Source organism: Lynx rufus, unplaced genomic scaffold, assembly GCF_022079265.1.
Source record: "Lynx rufus isolate CCGP_SWC_20201006 ecotype Redwood Valley unplaced genomic scaffold, mLynRuf1.p SCAF_7, whole genome shotgun sequence".
Classification (NCBI taxonomy): Eukaryota; Metazoa; Chordata; class Mammalia; order Carnivora; family Felidae; genus Lynx; species Lynx rufus.
The window spans coordinates 128,190,754-128,211,503 of record NW_025814889.1 but is presented as its reverse complement, the minus strand read 5'-3'; the positions used below and the strand labels follow the sequence as shown (position 1 = coordinate 128,211,503).

Genomic DNA, 20,750 nt, shown 5'->3' with positions numbered 1-20,750 from the left:
ATGATGGGGGAAAGCTTAGAGACTATAAATAAAATAACTCCCTAGGAAGAGAGCAGGATGTGCTACTATTATCCCTATTAAACAGATGAGACAATTCAGGCCCAGAGAAATGTGGCAGCCAGGAATACCCAACCCCAAACCCTTCGCACCGAATTGGCATGAAAAGCTGCTTCTCTGTTTGTCTGGATGGAGACAGGCTCGGTTATGACAATACAGGATCCCACAGGGGTGAAAAGCACTCCTGGGACCAGGGGCAGGGGGCGGGAGGAGAGAAACATTCATCGTTTCAGAGTGGAATGTCTCAGGCTGGGGGCTGAGAGACTGGATAGGAAGGACTCAGGCACTGGGATGGTAACCCTCCACCCACTCACGGTGGGGGGTGGCTAATTGAAAGCTTACACAGAAGGCTCTTAACATAATACCTGACCCACAGGAAGCCCTCAGGAAATGCTAGATGGTGTTTTCTATTGTTCTTATCATTGGGGCATCCCCAGTGCCTCCTGAAACTCAGCGTCTTCATGAAAAAATTCGCATCATTCCTTGATAAAACCAACCTCTCTTCCTGTCTTTCCCTTGTCTGTCAGAGGTAAGGAGCCTGGCATCACATCCAGACATCGCTTCCCTTCACACCCTGTGCTTCCGTGTTCCTGTTACTACCCCGGTCAGGTTTTCTGAGTAACTTCTCTGAGGATCACCCAGCATCAGATGAACCTTAAAATCACCTGTAGCACTTCATAGAAACTCCCCTTGGGATCTGTCTGACAAGGAGCTGGCAGTTTGGGGAATGTGAATGTTCCCTGGAGAGCATCCCCCACCCCCTCCTCTGCATAGAAATCCTGAAAACCTGGGATTGCTAATGCTCCTTGATGTGTGCATTAGGTAGTATTCTTGAGCACAATTGCATTTTTGCTAATTAAATCTTAGAACATGCCGCTTAGAATTATTAACAGCCATTACAAGGATAATTGTCCATTAAAATAAACCTAACTTTCATTTTTATTATTGTTTTAATTACATAAACCCTTCGGTGTGTTTAGAATGATGAACATGCTAGGTTCTTGCTCCGTGACACATTGTCATCTTCTAGGATGCTCTGAGGTCAGTCTGCCTGGGGTGCCCCCAGGTCTCTGCAGTGTGCCTCTGAGGACGGTCTTCTCTCTGCTGACCCCATGACTTAATGTCCCTGATTGGACTGAAGTTTATTGCAGGATGGGAGTGAGATTTGATAGCAGCAGGGGTTACACCAAGAGACTGTCCCAAAGGTTTCACGGGTGACCACTTCACCCAATTTGGTGGATAAGTAGGTTTTTCCTCCTAAAACCAAGGGTATCCTGTCCAGTTTGGAGATCTACCAGCAGAGGCTTTGAGTTTCCAAAGAGGTCTCAATTTAGGATTTTGTTAATAATCTATATAGGACTATAGGAAAAGGTGATGAGTGACCTTTTCCTCTGACAAAGCCATTTTCATTCCTGACTTCCCTTTACTGTTAAAGGTAGCCTCATTCCTTGCTTTTATCAAGCTCGACATCCTGAATCATCTGAGCCTCCACTGTGCTGACAGACCTCCCCTGGGAGAAGTGGCCTTTGCAGAGGCCGGCTGAGTGCCCAGCACCAGGCCAGGTGCTTTGCCTTTCTCCCAGGGGTGTTGTAAAGAGAGCGTTCCAAGCCCCCATTTTGCAGATGAGAAAAGCCTCACAGAGCTGAAATGATGGGATGGCACTAAATCCCAGGCTTTCGGGGCTCAGCAAGCCGTGCCTCTTCCGTTGCACTGTTCTGACCCTGGACTTGAGCAATTAGGGCTGTTTCTGCCGCTAGTTGCAAAAAACGTCAAAGGTAGGATTTAAACTCGGCAGTCATGCACGTCCATCAAACATTTTTTTTGAGTAATGACTGTGTTGTTACCACAGCAAAAATGACATCGTCCCTGCTTCGGGGAGTTCCAGCCCAGAGCTGGTGAGAGACATGGAAAATTAGACACAGCATGAGAGTGTGCCGTGCTGGAGGGAAGCGGCTTGCTCCAGGAGCCCATGCCCAGCCTGGGGCCCCAGGGAGGTGGCGACTGGGGGGTGCCTTCTAAGCTGAGGCTGGAAGGAAGAACAGGATTAGACTAAGGTGGGGATGAGGGGGCATGTTGTATTCTACTTCTAAGAGAGAACACCATTTATAATAAATGTATCTGCTTCTTACCACACATTCTTTCCCCCTGTAGATTCCTCGGTTTTCTTTCTGAGGTTTTCTTTCTGAATACAAACTCATCCGAATGCTTCCTTTACCTCTAATTGAACACTCTGACTTAATTGATTATGTATTAAGTCGGGGACTTGGGGCGACATTCCGGCCTGGGCTCATGTTGAGATTAATTTATTCCTGTCTCTCTACCGTTCTGTGATGCATCTGAGTGCCTCACATGTGTGTTAAAAATAAAGCCGAGAGTCGGGGCAATCTAATTAGATGGCTCAGCCCAACGCTCTGGTGTTCAGTCTTCACCAAGCTCTCCGGCTTTGATGGTAACCAAAATAGATGAATAAGTTAATCAAAGGTCTGATTAAATAGCGCAGCTCTGCCGCGTGGACCTATGATTGCCAAGCTTCAGTTCAGGAAGGTTCTCAGGGGAGAGAAGAAGCTGAGCTGAGTTCCAGAGGCCAGGGCTTTCATGAGGAAGAGTTCTTTAAAGTCCACTGGAGGCACTTACTTGAGGAGCCCCCAGCCCTACAATCTAAGCTGACGGCTAGTCAGGGTGCTCACTTCAAAGGAAGGATAACGTGGCTTGGGGGAGGAACACATGCCTTCCCCTGGCGGCTTCTAACTATAGCTTTGCATCCTGCTCACTGTGGGATTGTGGGCAAATCGCTCACCTTCTGGTGCCATATGCCCATCTGTCCACCTGCCCATCCTTCTGTCCATCCTTCCATTTGCCCACTCACCTCCCATCATGGATAGCATTTTGCATCTGTCATGTAGAAGGCATTGCCTTTTGGTCTTGGCCATCATTTGTTTAATGACTGCTGGATGTATCAGGCAGTCTCTCCAGGTGCTCTATGGCCCTTCTCCACCCTGCTTCGTGCCCCGCGACGCTGCTACATAGGGCCATGCCTCTGAGCTCCCTTTCCCTCTGGCTTCCATTTGGGTTTGTGCAGAGGGGCACCCTCACAGGAGATTGGTGGGTAGGAGGGGAGAGAAGCCGAGTGACATGTGTCTCCCTGCTCTGTCCTGTGAGATTGCCACAGGCTGGTCGCGTGCTTCTACTGAAGTTCACTGCTCCTTCCTGGTGGCTTATGTGTATGGCCGCCCTGTCTAGACTCCAGCAGCCACTGGTACCAGCCCTTTGGGCCTTGGGTGGTCACGACCCCCCACTCTTTGTGTTCTCGGGTGCCACATGGTGCCTCACAACTGGCCCTAAATTATGCACACGCTTCGTAGATAGTTCTTTTATTACCTGCTTTCCTCAGATTACCCAGTTGGAGTGTGCCATTTCCACCCACACCTTGATATAGTGCAGTAAGCAGGACAAGTAACTGCCTCTTTTAAGTGACAGAAGCTCAGAAAGGCTGAACAAACTTGTCCAAGGTGACATGGTGATTAAGGGACACCAGAATCTGAATCCAGATGTGCCCGACTCCAGAACTCTGGATCCCCAACCCCCTTTTTGGTATGGAGCAAAGAGGCATGGCTGTCTAAATCCTGGGCATGATGAGAGAGATCAGGAGGAAGGGTGGGAGCTTCTATGAGCTGAGGGTCTTTTGTGTACAGAACACTCACCCCGACTGATCTCTGATTTTTCTGTGAACATGTGATGCAGGCACCACCTCCATTTTACAGGTAGAGGAGCTGAGGCTTAGGTCAACCCCTTGTATGGGACAGGGGTTCACATTTTGCCTTCTGTCTCTGCTTTCCCTCCTCTCTGCTGCCTGGGAACACAGTGTTGGGGGCGACAGAGTTCAAGGTTCTTTTCCTGATGCCGACACGTGGTGAACAGTTTCATCCATCAGTTTATGTGTTTTCTTTTTTTTTTTTTAATTGCACATGTATGCAAAGGACCATTGTAAAACTGATAAGGAGTAGCTGACATGGTATTTTCAAGTACGTTGGAGATGAACGCAGAATCCGGAGGGGGTTTCAGAGATGGGCTGGACTGTGTGAATTACCATAGGGCTCCTTTTTCATAGCTTTCCCAAGGCAGCCTCTGTGTCCCTGTTTTCCTACCATTACTAGATGTGGGCATGTTTAAAAAGAATGCAGGGCTTAGGTTTTCTTTACAACGGTAGTAGTTGCTCATTTTAAAAAGTTGAGAAGTGTTTAAAAGTGTAGGGGTGCTTGGGTGGCCCAGTCAGTTAAGCGTCCACTTTGGCTCAAGTCATGATCTCACAGTTCATGAGTTTGAGCCCCACGTTGGACTCTGTGCTGATAGCTCAGAGCCTGGAGCCTGCTTCAGATTCTGTGTCTCCTTCTCTCTCTCTCTCTCTGTCCTTCCCCTGCTCATGCTCTGTCTCTTGATCTCTAAAAAATAATTAAACCTTAAAAAAAAAGTGTAGTTAAATATATGTGTATGTGTGTGTATAGTATACATATCCTTTTATCTAGAGAGGGACCCGTCATCCCAAAATGACCACTATTATAATTCAGTGCCGTGCTTCTATTTTTTCTTTCTCTGCGTAAATTTGGGTGTTTTCATGTTGATTATACGTAGTGGTTATTAAGCAAAAACAATTTTAAAACTTACTTTTTTTCTTTTAACATCATATGCAAGTTTCTTCTCAGTATATCTTAATCTACATTGCTCGTAGCCATTGAATAGTATGCTTAGCAAGCTAAAAAAAAAAGGCATGTTTTCATTAACTGTCCAGTTTAGGGGTATTTGGATTGTTTCTGTTTATTTTATAACATGGTGATGAACATCTTTGGGAACAAAACTGGTTTCTTGCTTTTAAATGTGACTTTTTTAAAGAACAGAGTCCTCAGAATGTCCCTAAAGGGCAAAAGGGAAGGGAATTTTTTGGAATCTTAATAAGGTGGCCTCATTTTCCACTAAAGAATTCCATTATAAGTGTTAACTTTTTTTTTTTTTAAGTTTATTTATTTATTTTGAGAGAAACAGAGACAGCACGAGCAGGGGGATGGCAGAGGGAGGAAGAGAGAGAGAATCTCAAGCAGGCTCTACGCTGCCAGCACAGAGCCTGGTGTGGGGCCTGAACTCATGAAACTGTGAGATCATGGCCTGAGCCAAAACCAAGAGTCAGACGCTTAACTGACTGAGCCACCCAGGGCCCCCCAAGTGTTAACTTCATGAAAAATAAGTGTGTTTTTTCCTCCATGGAGATTCCCCATGGCAACTAGAATGGGGACCCCACCCGTAGTTACTTTCATATATGTCCTGTACCTGTGCAAACTTTCAGCACACTGGTGTTCTGTATTATTTTTCGCCTTGCCTTTGGGTCCCAAGTGGTAGTGAGATGTGTGAGTTGCTGACAGAGTTACTGACCTTTGGGACGTTGGTTGTCCTGTTATATCATGTGAGGATTTCAGTGGTGGCTCTCCATTGGTGGTTCATTACCGTCTATGGGTGTGTATCCTCTTACTCCCCAGTGAAGAGTGCTGCATAGGTCATGACCAAGTCCTTCTCATGTGTTTGAGAAACAGGAAAGGAGCAACACTCATTGGTTTAATTACAGCTCTAAAAAAATAGATAAGCAGAAGCTTTGACAATGCCACTGAAGTAGCAGTCTTTAATGACAAGCAGAATATGATTTAAAGAAATATTTCTACCTAGGAACAATTAAGTATTATTTGTAAAAATGAGGGTATGATCCAATTTTTGTATTTTTATTCTTTTGCACATATTCTTATTTTCCCCAGTGAGCCTATATACTCTCTATAATAAAGGTTTTATTTAAAAAAATTTGAGCCTAGCATTTGAAATAATATTTATTTAATAAATATTGCTTTTCCTCTCCCTTGATTCAGATGCATTTTCTTCCAAAAAACTTCACATGCCAAACTGTACATCACATAAACGTATCTTTAAGGAAATACTCATTTACTCAGCAAATTTTTATTGAATACTTTTTATGTACCAGGCACTATTTATAATGTTTATGCAAAAAATGAATGTAATGATTCTTTTTGTTTTTCTTTTTTCTGCTCCTTCTCTTCCCTGCCTGGTGTAGTCTGAAGTTTCCTGGATCCCCAACAAACACTACTCTGGCATTTATGGTCTAATGAAGCTCGTCCTGACCAAGACTCTCCCTGCCAACCTGGAGAGGGTCATTGTCCTTGACACGGATATCACCTTTGCCACTGACATTGCAGAATTGTGGGCCGTGTTCCACAAGTTCAAAGGTAATTGTACCCCATGTTCCCTGGTGTCTTTAAAGGTCTTGCCATGCCAAGAAGAGGGATTGTATTTTTTTTTTTAAATGTGAGGCCAACACTTAATGGGTCCATACTAATGGACAAGGAATTACAAATCTAGTTAAGTATCAACTCTACTGGCATTTGAAACACGTTTGAATCAAACTGGCATATGTTTGCATTTCTTTAGTAAATAAAGAGGTAAGGTTTATGTTCATAGGAAGAACCCAATTTAGGATGCATTGTAAGAGAGAAACGTCAAATGTGTATATTTTATATGCGGATAATTGAGTGTTGACTTAGCTGTGTAGAGACATACATTTATCAGTGTTTTTTTGTTTTTTTTTAAATCAAATGATGTTTTGATTGCGAAGAAGGCCTGTGAGGTGGTAGAAATGGGTACTGATTAGAGTGTTGGAAAATGTTCTTATGGCTTTTGCTTTCATTAATGTTGTGGTTGATCATTTTTAGGAAGTGTATAAGTTTGGCTTTTTATGACATTCCCTCTCATCCAGTTAGTTTTTTCTTAGCTATTGTGGCTCTTGTCACTGCCTCAAGGTATATGAGATTATGTGGTGGGGAATTGTGAGCCCAGTAGGTGTACTTGACTCTGGTGTGGATGCATGGGAGAAGTGACAGGTTAGCACAAATCTTGGGCTTTAATTCTAATCCCCCCTCCAGATGTCTTTCTTAAAATTGCATTATCTTACAAATTCTTCTCTGTATTAGACAAATGCAGTGGGAGATAAATTTGGGAGTGAGAGGTTTTTTTTCCTTTTTATTTCTTAGTTTTCTTTTTAAAATTGCATTCTGGCTTCTGTGTTTAAAATCCCTTCTGCTACTTCTCTGTAGCTTCTTATCCTATGAAGGTGAGCTACTACTCAGTGATTTTTAAATCACAGCCGTTTCCTAAATCTCAGGGTATTCCAGTTGGTCTCATGGACAGAAGAGTAAATTCCTCACCTACTCTGGTCTTGGCCTGCTTCTTTCTGGGGGTCTCTTAGCTCTAGGCTAATTGAAAAAAAGTCCTCAGCATCTCATGGGGGAGACACTCTGACCCTCAGACTCTTTCCCTTGTTAAGATCGAAACATACTTTCCTTATCCATGTCAGTAATGACACTAATAGAGACATCATGTGGCTCAGCTCTGGTCTCTTCACGGAATGTTGGGGGTCTGTCCTTTCATGTCACAAACAAAGAAACTGAGGCTTGAAGGCATGCAGGATTCAGCCCAGAGTCGAGACCAGAATGTGTATGTGTGTTGGCTTCCGTGCACGCCTCTTGTCGAGTTCCCTATTACTTCTGCTTGTTTTTCTGATTACATTGAACTCCTTGAGGACAATTTTTAAAAAATAATTCTAAGATATTCCTACTTTTATGCCAATGTCTAGTATTCAGTGATGTGTTTATTCAGCAGGCATTTATTGCATCCCTACTGGGTGTCCCTGGTATGCTGGGCTCTGGAGACTTCTTCTGAAGGGGATTGGAGAAGGCAGCTGGGAGGGCTTCACAGAGGAGGTGGTCATCATGCTCTCACTTGCCAGAGAGAAATGGTTCTGTGTGGTGCATGCCGACATTCCCCTTTGGGAATAAAGGATGTATTAACTCCAGCTGCTGGGATCACTGCCCGCATGTGGCCCTCAGCTACCAGCCCCTTGAAGAGCCACATGCCTGGGGCCACATCCCCTTCCTGGAGACTGTGGAGTCTTGCAGAGCCAGCTCTAACACTCCCTGGAGAACCCCTCGAAGCTGGTTTTCTCCCTCTGCCCAGTCCTCTTTCCTTTTCTTTTCAGATGCTCTTCCCAAGACCCACTCCCTAAATTAACCTCCTGCATGCTAACTTCTGTATCAGAGTCTGCTTCCCCAGAAACTCACCCTGAAATATGCATTTAAAGCTATAAGTCTCCCTTGGAGAAATGTAACTCAGCAAAATCACTAGAACAGGTGGTCACTAATTGTAGCATTGTAGCTAGGAAATACCATTTATTCTGTCCCAGCTAGGACCTGCCATAGTGCTGGTGGGGTTTTGAAGCCAATAACAACAATAGCATCATTGTGGTTTTAAATCCCTCGATATCATCTGTGAACGAAAGGCTCCCAAGGTGCTTGTGGCCCAAGGATTTGGATCCTGGGGTAGAGCAGAGTATATGAGCCAAGGTCAGGACAGGGACCTGGGGGTGGCAGGAGCCAAGGGGGAGTGTGCACTTGAATGCAAGGAGCTGAGTTAATGGGCTATATTTTATTTGTTCATTCTTTCATTGGTTTATTTCTAGCATTTGTTAGGCCCCTGCCGTGCAGAGGAATATATTAGATGCTGTTGTTACCTAAAACGGTCGAGAACACAGCCCCTGCCTTCAAGGAGCTCACAAACAAGGCAGGCTGCATTGTATTTTTATCTATCACCAACAAAGGAATATAAAAACATCTGAGGTTTTCCCATGCCCACTCTAACTTTTCTGGGATAATACGGAGGTGAAAAGAAAATAAGCAAGCTCTTCTCTTCTCCATATGGCACTCTTTTCTACAGCTTTTTTTGTTGTGTTTTTTAATTATTTTTTTCTAAACTAGAACAATTAGTAGCCAGAACATGGAATAGGAAGAAAGCCCCATAGGACAAACTCATGAATGTAGGAAGTTCTGATCCCAAAGGGAGAGTTCCCCTCTCCTGAGGGCAATTGCATTTGGCGTTCTTCACCATAAACATTTTGAGTGACATTGATGTAGTTTGGCCTTGTTAATTTTTCTCTGTTTCACAACGGCTAGTTATCTGGGGCTCTTGTGTTCAGATCACATATGCTTGACTCCTTCGTAACGCTGTGAGATTCCCCTCACCTAAATCCATTTACACGGAGACACTAGTAAGAAGCCTTTAAGAAAGGGCTTAGATCTTTGCTCTGCCTCCACCATGGGAAACTTTGGGTGCCTCTTGGAAATGTCCACACGCCCCGGAGCCTTGACTTCACCTAAATGGCAGGTGCCTCCCTCCGCACCCTTACCACCAGCTGCCGCTGCTGGACGATTTTCAGTGATTCTCAGCAAAAAGAATCGAATGTGCCACGGATAGCGAGAATGAAGGGCCACCCATTCGGTCCTATTACGGAGCCAGATCATCTCCTGACTGTTGGGAATGTTGCAAGAATGAAAGAAACCCAGCCCCTACCCTGGCAAGTGTATAGTTGAGTGGGGTGGTCGGGGGGAGACAGACAACAAACAAGTAAAATATACAGTATATTAGATGGTGATTAGTGGTTGCTCTGGAGGAAAGGAGATGAGGAATACCTCTGTGTGTGCACACGTGCATTGTTTCAGTATTCAAATCCAGCAGCAGTGGAAGCTCTTCCAATGGAAGAGTGACATTTAATGGAAAGTGACATTTAAGCAGAAACATGAAGAAGTTGAAAGAATAGGCATGCCAGGTGCCTAGGGAAAAGTGGAATAGTGTCCCAGGCAGTAGGAACAGCAAATGTGACGTTTCGGGAGCCCTGTGGCCTGGTTTGTTTGAGGAATGGGATGGAATGAGCCCAGGATGGCTGGGGGCTAATGGGTCTGGTCACGGAGGTCTCCTTTGTCAGGCACAGGGAGAATCGTGCCTTACCCTTCTGTGATAAGGGCAGCCATTGTGCAGCTTTGAGCAGGAGTGATGTGATCTGACGGATGTTTTGTTTTAAGTTTATTGGGGGCGTGGAGGGGGCACAAGTAGGGAAGGGGCAGAGAGAGAGGGAGAGAGAATCCCAAGCAGGCTCTGTGCTGTCATCACAGAGTCCAGCTCGGGGCTCGAACTCACGAATTGTGAGATCATGGCCTGAGCCGAAACCGAGAGATGCTTAACCGACTGAGCCACCCAGGTGCCCCCTGATTGATGTTTTTACTGGGTCATCCTGGCTGCCCATTTGAGAATAACAGGAAGCAAGGAAACCATTCAGGAGACGTGGCAGTCTTCCGGGCGAGGCCTGTTGCTAGCTCAGACCCGAGGGGAGCAGCACAGGTGAAAGGCGTCGTCAGGGTAGGGGTACGTTTTGGAGGTCAAGGTGGTGGGAGGTGAGAAGGCACAGAGTGTGGGACGCCCAAGCCGGCGTTTGGCAGACCCCACCACAACTGCAAGAAGAAGATTTGGGTTTGGGACCCTTTAAATTTGAAACGCCTCATTGGACATCCACACGGAGATGCTGAGAAGGAGGCAGGTAAATGAGTGCTTGGAAAGCAAAGGGAAAATACTGGTTCCAACGGACTTCTTCTGGTCCAGGCCATGAGCTAGAAGCTTTGTACTTTTGAAAAGCAGGATAAACTGGGCCCCAGAGAGGCTAAATAACTTTTCCTGCTCAGAGAGCTATTCACAGCAGAACTCAGCCCTGGACCATCTGGCTGTGGAGTCTGCGCTCTGCCTCCTGTGTTTCTGGGCTTCCTGACGGTGAGGGGGCTGTGCGTGTTCCAGGGCGGGGGGGGGGGAGGGGGTCGTTGGGGGGTGTGTGGGCTGGGGGGGGGGGCTGCCCTTAGTTCGGCTGTGACCGCTGATCCTGAGTCACCCACCACCCCTGAGTGCCATCGGTTTACTGCACAAATATTTGGAAACACTATCTGATTTTAGCAATACTGGAAGGGGCTGTTAGGAAGGCATAAATAATAAATGTACCCCCATAATCTGAAGCTTTCAGAAAAACTCCATACTGCGTGTTCAACCTGGTATTTTTAATTCTTGAGAAGAAATGCCGTCCCTGTAGGAAGAGCATATTGCCATCATGTAAAGTTCTGGCCCCAGAACAGGTATGGTCAGAGTACCAAGCACAGGTGGGTATTGCCCTGCTCACCCCCACGGTGCCACGGTGTGGGTAGGTATGTGATACCAGTGGATATTTTTCAAGAGCTAACAGACTCACTGTGGACCAATTACAGCTAACATTTTTAAGCACTTACTCTGTGCCAACCACTCTGTTAAGCACTTTATGGTGAAACTCATTTAATCCTTACAACACTCCCATGAAGTAATTATTGTTAATGTTTCCATTTTAAAGATCTGGGAACTCACGCTTAGGGAGACAAAGTAGCTTGCCCAGCACCTCAGCTCCTAAATTGTAGAACTGGGATTTGAACTCAGATGACCCGACTCTAAATCCAATACCCTTTACCCTGCACCTACACTCCCCAGAGGAGCAGATGGAGTTTAGAGTCTCTGTGGAGAGACCGAAGCTAGAAACAAGAAAGCAGTCTGGATGACCATGTGAACTGGGCTGTAGGGGTGATATAGGCATCCTGAGAACAGAGGTATGGAGGCAAAATCAGGGCCATGGAGAAGTGTGGTTTTCCCAGGATTTGAAAATAAAATTTTGGTTTCTAGAATCCTGGCCCAGCTTGTGACATCCCAGAACATCATCTTTAAAGTAGCCGTGAGCCCCAAGAGCTCTACTCATGCGCTCATCATGGCCAGTAGAAGAAGGCAGAATCGGGGTCGCTCTGTGACCATGGTGGGTTAACTGACTTCTCTGGGCTCAAATGAACCAGGAACAGTGCACGTCTTTGTGAGGAGTGCACAAGATAACGTGTGTCATTCTCCCCAGGTTCCACTTTCTCTAAGGACTCCCACCGGAGTATGGGATGATGGTGGACATCCTTAAGGTGTGTCTGCTCCATTACTTTGCAGCTTTGTCTACAAAGCCCTCCTCGGCACTGGGGTGGCTGTAAGGGTAAAATAATGTAGAAAAGCTGAATATGAAAAACCTTGAAAGTATGGCTTCTGGAAAGACACTTGTAGAACTTTTGTGATTATAACCACTTGCCTTGAAGGAGTTTTTAAATACTCATAACATTTCTTCCAGTGGGTCAGGTCTATTTCTTATCTTGTGAAGGCTGCCCCTCCCTTCTCCCGCCCTCCCCTCCCTTCTTCCTTGTTCCCTTCTTTCCTTTTTCCCTCCTCCCCTCCCCCTTCTCTCCCATTTCCCCCTCCTTGCCCCCTCCCCATTCCCCCCTCCTCCCCCCCCACATTCCTGCCCTTTTCCCCTCCCCCTTTCTCTCCCCCCTCCTTCCCTGCTCCTCTCCTTATCTTCTCCTTTCTCCCCTCCCCCTCCCTCCCTCTGTTAAGGGAACTGGTGGAGTAGGAAAAGCTTTAAAGGAAGACCTCAAATTTCAAGTCCCCGATGGTATGCTTATCAGTGGGATGATCTGGGGGGGGGGGCGGTCATTTAACCTCTCCACCATGCTCCCTTACCTGTAGAAAGAAAACACAGATGCCACCTCACAGGGTTGTGGGTTTGAGGAACCCTAGTGCCCAGTACACGCTTTTCCTTCCTTGTCTCGTTATTTTTTCCTTTTCCTTTTCCTTTTCCTTTTCCTTTTCCTCTTCCTCTTCCTCTTCCTCTTCCTCTTCCTTTTCCTTTTCCTTTCCTTCCTCTTCCTCTTCCCTCCTGTGTCTACTGTTTGTCATATCCCATTTGCCTCTTTTCCTTTGACTTTAGATCCTTCTCCTTCCCTCCCTTCACTGACCTGCAAGTAAAGTTCCACACTCCCCTCCCCCTTCAGCTGACTTACAGGGAGTCAAAGGGCCCATGTTCCCTGAATAAAGCCAGCCCTCCTTGGCCAGGCCTGCTCTGGACAAGGTCCCCCTCACTGCACATCTGTTCCTGCCTTCCTAGAGAAGCTGCTTGGCCCCAGGGAAGAAAAGCAGAAACTTTGAAAGCTATGAAGTTTCAAATCAGGTGCTTTCCAATGACTCTGACAGCCTGTGTCTGTGTGGGTGGTGCTCTGTAAGTGTGGAAGGTGCTGGGGTTCTGCTGTGATGGGGTGAGTCTCCTCTGTGGGGTTTGTGTTTCATTTTAGGGTTCAGTCAAAGGCTGGGGCATTTCTTTTCGTCTGTGCTGTGGTTTCGAATGTTCTCCTGCACTCCTCCTATTCGTAAAGTTCCTTGCTCACCACCAGTTTTCATTGCTTTGTTTTTTAACTGCTAATTCTTAGCTGATTTTCCGTGTGGAAAATTTGAGGGCCCTTTATGTCCTCATCCACTTCCTTCTTCGAGTCTGTTGTCCTGTCCGTGCTGCCTTCCATTCAGAGTCCAGGAACTAGCTCTTTTTAAGTTTATTTTTATTTATTTTGAGAGGGAGATACAGAGCAAGTGGGGGAAGGGCAGAAAGAGAGAGGGAGACAGAATCCCAAGCAGGCTTTGCACTGGCAACACACAGCCAATGCGTGGCTTGAACTCACAAACCCGCCAACTGGGAGATTGTGACCTGAGCCGAGATCAAGAGTTGGAGACTCAACCAACGACTGAGCCCCCCAGGTGCCCCCAGGAACTAGCTCTTGGCTTCTCTCCTTAGGAGCTCATGGTTCTTCCCTTGGACAGGCTGAAATGCTCATCACTGGCGGAACGTCAAGGGATTCTGTTCCTCGCAAAATTGGTGAAGACATTTTAATTATTTTTCCCATTAACTTGGAAGGGGATCTGCCTTCTTTCACTATATTAGAAAAATTGTTTGACTTCTCTGAGTTTCCTTTTTGCTGTTGTTCTATGAAAATGGGGGAATAATTTGGCCATAAACACCCCCCATAGGTTTTATTTTGGTGGTGAAGTCAGGAAATGGCTCTGCCTTGCATGCTACTTAATCATCAATGATAATTCCCTTTCCCATCTGCGTCTTTGTTTTCTTGTTCTTCAACCAGCAACTCCTGAGGAGTTAAGGGGAACAGAAACCTACCTGCTTCCTTGCCACCCTGTCCCTGTCCTTCTCTCTGCCTCCATGTTCATTCATCCACTCATTCTTTCATTGACTCCTTATCTTTTGAGCCCCTGGGCCCGCCTCAGGCTTGGGAGAAGAAAATCATGAATAAGGCAGACCCAAGTCCTGCCCTCACGGTACTAATTTCTAATAAGTGCTTTTCACGTGTCAGGCAGTGGGCTATTTCATTTAGCATTCATAAAAGTCTTTAACTGTCTTGCTGAGATCATACAGCAAGTGGCACAGACTAGACCGAAGCCAGGGTGGCCTCAGAGCCCGTGCTCTTGACCACTGGATTCTAGATCCAGCTGAACACACGGTTGCATAAAATGTGGAAAGCACCTTGAAAGGGAGAATTCGGGGTGAGGTAGAATCACATTTCAGGGAAGGCAGCCCTGGTCTGGTGGGCTGAGGGAGTCAGGAAGGCTTCTGGAGGGAAGAGGCATGGTGACATTAGCCTCCGTGTCACCTCCCAGAGAGAATGCCACATGCAGATCCTGGAGAGAGAATGGTGCAGACAGGCATTGAAGGGAACATCAAACCTCCTCAAATAGACTGGGAGGGCTCCTGCCTCTGGTCCTTTGCTCTGATGTCCCCCTGCTGGGGAATGCTTATTCCTAGCCTGCTGTGTCCTGCTGCCCCAAGTCCCTGCGAGTCTTGGCTCAGATCTCAGCTTCTCAGTGAGCTTCTCCTGATTGTTGCCTTTAGTCCTGCAACCTGAGATGCCAGCCTCTCGCTCCCACCTTGCTCTTTTCATGTTTTATAGCACCTGTCACCTTCTAGTCTGTCTTGCAAGGATTTACCAAGATGGCTGCTCCACCCTACCCACTAAGCAGCAAAGACCTGGGTATCCGGATGCCTCTGGCTTTACCTGGTTGCTGTGTGTCTTTCTTGCTGATGCATAAATACTGCCTTTGTCTGTCTTGTTCCTGAGACATTTCGAAACAGCATCCAGAACTGTGCCTGATAGATAATAGGTGCTCAGTTAATATTTGTTAGGTAAATGAACAAATAAAGCATATGATTCTAGGTGATTTGCGGGGTGGAAAGTAAGAGAACTAGGAAGGGTCTTCTAAGTTACAGCTTTGAGTTTTATCCACAGGTAATTAAAAGGCTTAGAGTTTCAGGTAGAGAAGTATGCTCAGATTCTCCGATTGGAAAAGACTTCTTTGGCTGCAGTGTGGGCAATGATCCAAAAGGTGAGGCAGGAAACCCATACCTTGAAAGAAAGTTGTGACAGTATGCATTGGGTTGGCTACTGCTTCAGTCCAAGCAGGACATGTGGCCTATGGTAGGATAGTGCTCCTGGGAGCAAGCAGAGGACCTGGATTAGAGGTGAACTAGGAAAGTTGAGTGGATAGCACCCGGTGCCTGGAGTTCAGGGTGGAACGTGCAGAGACGGATGAGCAGCTCTGAATCTTACAGCAAAGGTCTGGGCTGGAGGTATCTTTAGGTGTTTCCTTTTTGGTATTAAAATAGTGTTCTCACTGGGCTCTTACAGTTTCCTTTTCTGAACTTCCCAGTGTGCCCTAGTGTAGCATCTGTTTTCTGTTTTCTGTGGTTCCTGGTTTCCGAAGGGAGAGTGGCAGGATTTGCTGTCCCTAATAGAAGGCTAATGAGCAATCGGCAAGCACCAAGCAGGGCGAGGTGTGGTTGGCAAGCCGTGGTTAGTGAGCAGGAGCGACAGGGCGAGTGCAGAGCTGAATTCATCCGAGAAAGATCCCCAACCTTGCCCTGATTGTGCAGCACATACCTGGAGACTGAGGGCACCTCCTGCTGATGTGGCCGTGTGTTCTCAGGCCAGCCATGCCCTATACATCCCCAGGAGCCCCCTGACTGGGCAGACGGGACCTCTGTCAACTGCGTGGCTGTTCCTAAACGCACACGGCTCCGGGCTCTCCAGGACACTGGGAGGCTCCCAAGAAAGAGGAGGAAAGGCACATTTCTAGAAGTGGCTGTGAAATATTCCTTCCCTTCTTCCCTAATTCACGTGTCCACTGCCAAGGAGTGGGACAAAGACATCCAGGCCCTTTCCTTTGGGTGGGTCCCCTTTCTACCCTCGGTACCGTCTCAAGTCAAATTTCCTGCCTGTCAAATGGGGATGATAATGCTGCTAGGGTATTGCTGCGTGGGTCGTGTGAGATGTTGCACGTAGAGGTTAGCTCAGTACCTGCAGAGTCAGCACTGACCGTGTGTAGCTGCTGCTGGTACTAATATTAGAGTCATTTTGTGGCCATCCCAGTAGGGCAGCTGTTTGGGGACCTAAGATTCAGGGTGGGAGGATCTGGATATCAGAGGAGGCAACCTTAGTCCTCTGTGAGTAAGGCGTACTCCCCAGATAGCCCCAGTCATGATCATGGTGGAGGAGGGGAGCCTGGGAGGAGGGTCCTGGGGGAAGTCAGGGTTTTGTCCTAACTGGAGAGCATCAGCTACGTGTCTCCGTGGGGAGAGCACAGGCTCTCCCTGTGGAGTGTGCCAGTCCCAGGACCTGGGTCTGAGGCTGGGTCTCCCATACAGTTGGCACGTCTGTTGCTCAATCTCAATGGGAATAACAGTTGGGAGGCAAAATATGTAATTCACCTAGTGCTTTGTAGGTATTTGTTATATTAGCTCAGTTTTTCCATGCAGGGGTTTTCACATTTTACTATCTGCAAAATTGAGATGTGTGACTTACAAAAGTAATTTGCCTGATGGTCTTTTTCTCCTGGAAAATGTTTTGATATATCCTATAATCAGTGGCCTCTTAGAATCCAGAAAATATGGTGTTATTATTTTTTCTAGCTTTTTCTTTTATCGTGGAGTGGTAGAGGAGGGACAGAGTTTGGGTAGGGCTGTAGACTGGAGTTGGGAGGGTGATTAGAATCAGTAAAAGAGAAGGATTTGCGGGGGTGGGGGGGTTTTAGCAGGCCACTCTTTGATCTCCTGTTATTGTATGACCACAGGGTCCTGGGTCATCTGTGCTGTTGCTATTTTTGGTGAACACCTTGCTTGTGGCTCCCACGTTGGAATGGTTACCACCCCTAACGGGCCCTTCTGCTGTGGAGACTGACTACGTGTTTCCTGGAAATAAAAAATATGTTGTGGGCATGGAGAAAAGGGGAGGTCATCAAGTCATGGAACGGAAACATTTTAGGCTTTGAAAATTTCAGAAAGAGCTATCAAAAAGCTTAAGCATCAAACCCAGAATTACAGGAAACTGCTCTGCCCAGAAGTCTTTTTTTGCTCATTCAGACATTCAGTAAATATTTCCTGAGCACCTACTTGGTACCAGACACACAAGCGATGCTCTCTAGTGCTCAGTCTATTAGAAATTGATGCGACTAATTCATTCTTCCTTGAAAAAAATCAGATCGTTCTGATTTTTTTTTCTGGGAACACTTTAGCAGTCTGTGTACCTGCTGCCCGCTCAGGGCGGGACCCCAGACTCGGAGAGGGCGCAGTGCACTGGGAGTGCCACTAGGTGGTACCTGCCATTAATGTGAATTATTCAGGTTGCTTTTCTTTCAGTTAGCTGATAATCAGCTACCTTGAGGCAAAGAGATTTTGATGGTGAATGTAGCTTTAGTGGATGCATAGAGGATATAGGGCTGTCCTGGGTCATTCTGGGGGAAGGGAGGGAGGGTGAGGGAGCAGGTTGGGATCAAATAAAGGCATGAGAGAGAGAGAGACAGCTGCAGAATAGGCAGTAGGAGGAAAGAAGCAAATACCTGTTGAATGAATTGATGGAGACAATGACAAAGCCCATCTTTGGAATCATATGCTCAATTTTTTTTTCTTGTTTGCTCTACAAGTATTTTGGCTAAAGGGGCCTTACATGAAGGGTAGCTCTAGGGTGGAGAGGCCCTTTTCTGGTATCAGAATTACCTGTAAGGTCTTCCCAGAGTTGACATCACCAAGGCACACTCCTGTCCCCCACACTGGCCTGGACATCACCAGTGATCTGAGATTCATTGCCTTCATGCAGTGTTTCTCTAGCTTGGTGATGCTGAGGTTTGGAGCTGGAGAACTCTTTGTTGTGGGGAGCTGGTTCTGTACATTGTAGAGGTTTAGCAGCATCCCTGGTCTCTACCCACTAGATGCCAGTGACACCACCCTCCCCAGTTTTGACAACCAAAAACATCTCCAGGTATCACCAAATGTCCCCTGAGGGGCAAAATCTATCTTTTTGAGAACCCCTTCCTTAGTGGCCCACCATTACTGATGAAAGTGTATGGGCTCAGTCAGGCATTGGTGGTGATGGTGGTTTTAAGTGGTTGATAATGAACGCTCAAAAGAAGAAATAAAATTAGAACTTTCTATAACTTGTTTATCAGTTCCTATCTTGGAAAACCCCCAACCAAATGCCCTTTGAATGACTTTCTGAATCATCCCTATGTTCAAGTTCCTGTTCTATATGCTCCAGACTTCTTTTCCCTTGTTTATCCTCAATGCTAGCCTCGAAGATGCTTGAACCGTAAATTTTCTCTTTTTCTAGGGCTACAGATAGAGTTGAACAGCCAGTACTGAATTTCCTTTCTCAGAAAAATAAATGAGTGCATTCACTCCCCTGTACCTGGAAGGATACATGATACTAAGGGAAAGTGTGATTGAAGTAACCAGACTCAGATGCATTCATATCCATAGAAGGCCATGATCCTGTTAGGACCCACTGGAATTTACCATCTTCCCCCGAAATTACAAGAGGGACCAACTTACCCCTCATCTACATCCTCATGAAAAGAGGAAATCGGCACATGTCATTCGCTGACTATTGCAAGGACACAAATTTTTTTTTTTTCCCTCCGAAATGCATATGCATAGATTATTAGCAGCATCTAATATATGACAAGGACGGACGTGGCCTGTCAAGGAAGACAAATAACTGTTCTCTTCTGCAAGGTGCGCTGGGCTTGCCCATCTGGAAGAGTGCAGTGGGCAGAGGTGTGTGTGCTGATTCCTTATTGAGATGGATGGAGGGGCCATTTAAGGGAACACTGTCAGCCAGCCTAGGACCAGGTAAAATTACCAGCTTCCCTAGAAGCAGAGGGTATTTTTTTTTTTTTTCATTCACAACCATCTTCATTAGAAAAGGAAGTCTGGTTTCTGCTTTTTCGTTTGCCTTTTGATTGGTCTCAGAGGCAAAGAGGTCACGACAATTTGGGGCTTCTCTTCTTTATTCCTGAGATGGCAGAAGAGACCCAGGTTGATGCCACGATGCTAAGAAGTCTTAAAAGATTAAAAAGAAGATTCCCCAAATCCAGCCACTGAGCCTTTTTATTTTTGAAATGATGTGATACTAGGTTTTCAAAAAGGAGGAGGCAGCCTTTGAAGGGCCTGGGGGGAGCAGGGAGGAGGGAAGGGGAAGGAGGAGGGTTGGTTGGTAGGGATGGAACTTACTTTTTTTTTAAGTGAACTTTAAAATTTTGGAACAATTTTTGAGTTACAGAAAAATTATGGAGCTAGTACAGAGTTCCTGTACGCCCTGCACCCTCTCTCCCTTATTATTAGCATCTTACATTAGTACAGTACGTTTTGGGGGGCAAGTTGTCTTTTATTTTATTTTATTTTATTTTATTTTAGGGAGAGAAAGAGAGAAAGTGAGCTCCAGTGAGCTGGGCAGAGAGGGGGAGAGAGAGAGAGAGAGAGAGAGAGAGAGAGAGAGAGAGAGAGAGAGAGAATCTTAAGCAGGCTGGACATAGGGCTCAATCCCATGACCCTGTGATCATGACCTGAGCTGAAATCAACAGTCAGATACTCAACCGACTGAGCCACCCAGGTGCCCCAGAACTTGCCTTTTTACAAGCTGCCTGGTACAGTCCAGACTGTGCATGCAGCCTAGATGCTCTACATACATATGCTTCTTTCATCACAACAGTCCTGACAGAGGGATAGTCCAATCTCCGTTTTTTATAAGAGTGAAAACCCAACACTTAAAGAGGTTAAATAACAGACCCAAGTTACCTCATAGTACATGGCAGGGCCACAATGATAACCTCTTTCCTTTGTCAATAAGCCCACAGGTTTTCAGCCCTGCTCCTTGTTGGTACTGAGCTGTGAGGATAGTGAGTGATACACCTGCCTTCAGGGAGAGGACACTCTCATTGAGAATTAGAAGCGCACACAGCTCCTGAGAAAGGACTGTGGGCAGAGATAAGAGGGCATGTACCAAGCACAGTGGCGCCATCATTGAGAGAATAGTTAACTTTGGGGACTGGGAAAGACGTCACTACATCATAAGATAAATTGGTTTTGTGCATTGGTTAGAGTATCTCCACGAAGGAAGAGGGGAATGGGACATTTCAGGCAGGAAAACAGAATGGGCCAAAGTCATGAGACATGAAACAGTATGGCGTGCTCTTTAGACTTCAGGGGGTTCCCTGTGGCTGGAAAATTAGTACAAAGAATGGAGCATGGGAGGATGGGTTGGAAATGTGATGGAAGATTGAAAAGTAGGCAGGAGCTAGGTCATGGGGGAGGGGGCTGGCATTGGCATTCCATGCCGTGGAGTTTGGATTTATTCAGAAGATAGTGAGAATCCATTGACTGTCTCTAAGAAGATTGACCAAGTCAGACCAGTCAGTCCCCAGTATGAAAAGGTGATGTGCTGTAGTGGGGGAATGAATTGGATGGTACAAAACCAAAAGCAAAATCCAATTAGGTGGCCATGTCAGTAATCCAAGTAAGAAATGATCATTGCCTGGACAAAGGTAGTGGTGGGATGCAA

The 20,750-nt window shown here is 46.3% G+C and overlaps 1 protein-coding gene across 2 annotated transcripts in view; it reads left to right on the top strand.

Moving 5' to 3' along the window:
• LARGE1 (LARGE xylosyl- and glucuronyltransferase 1) overlaps positions 1-20,750 on the top strand; it is a 398,411-nt gene that overhangs the window by 163,691 nt on the left and 213,970 nt on the right. For both annotated transcript variants that reach the window (XM_047066747.1, XM_047066746.1), the window contains exon 5: positions 6,164-6,335. In XM_047066747.1, coding sequence (XP_046922703.1) covers positions 6,164-6,335 — 172 coding nt within the window. The remainder of the gene's footprint in view (positions 1-6,163; positions 6,336-20,750) is intronic.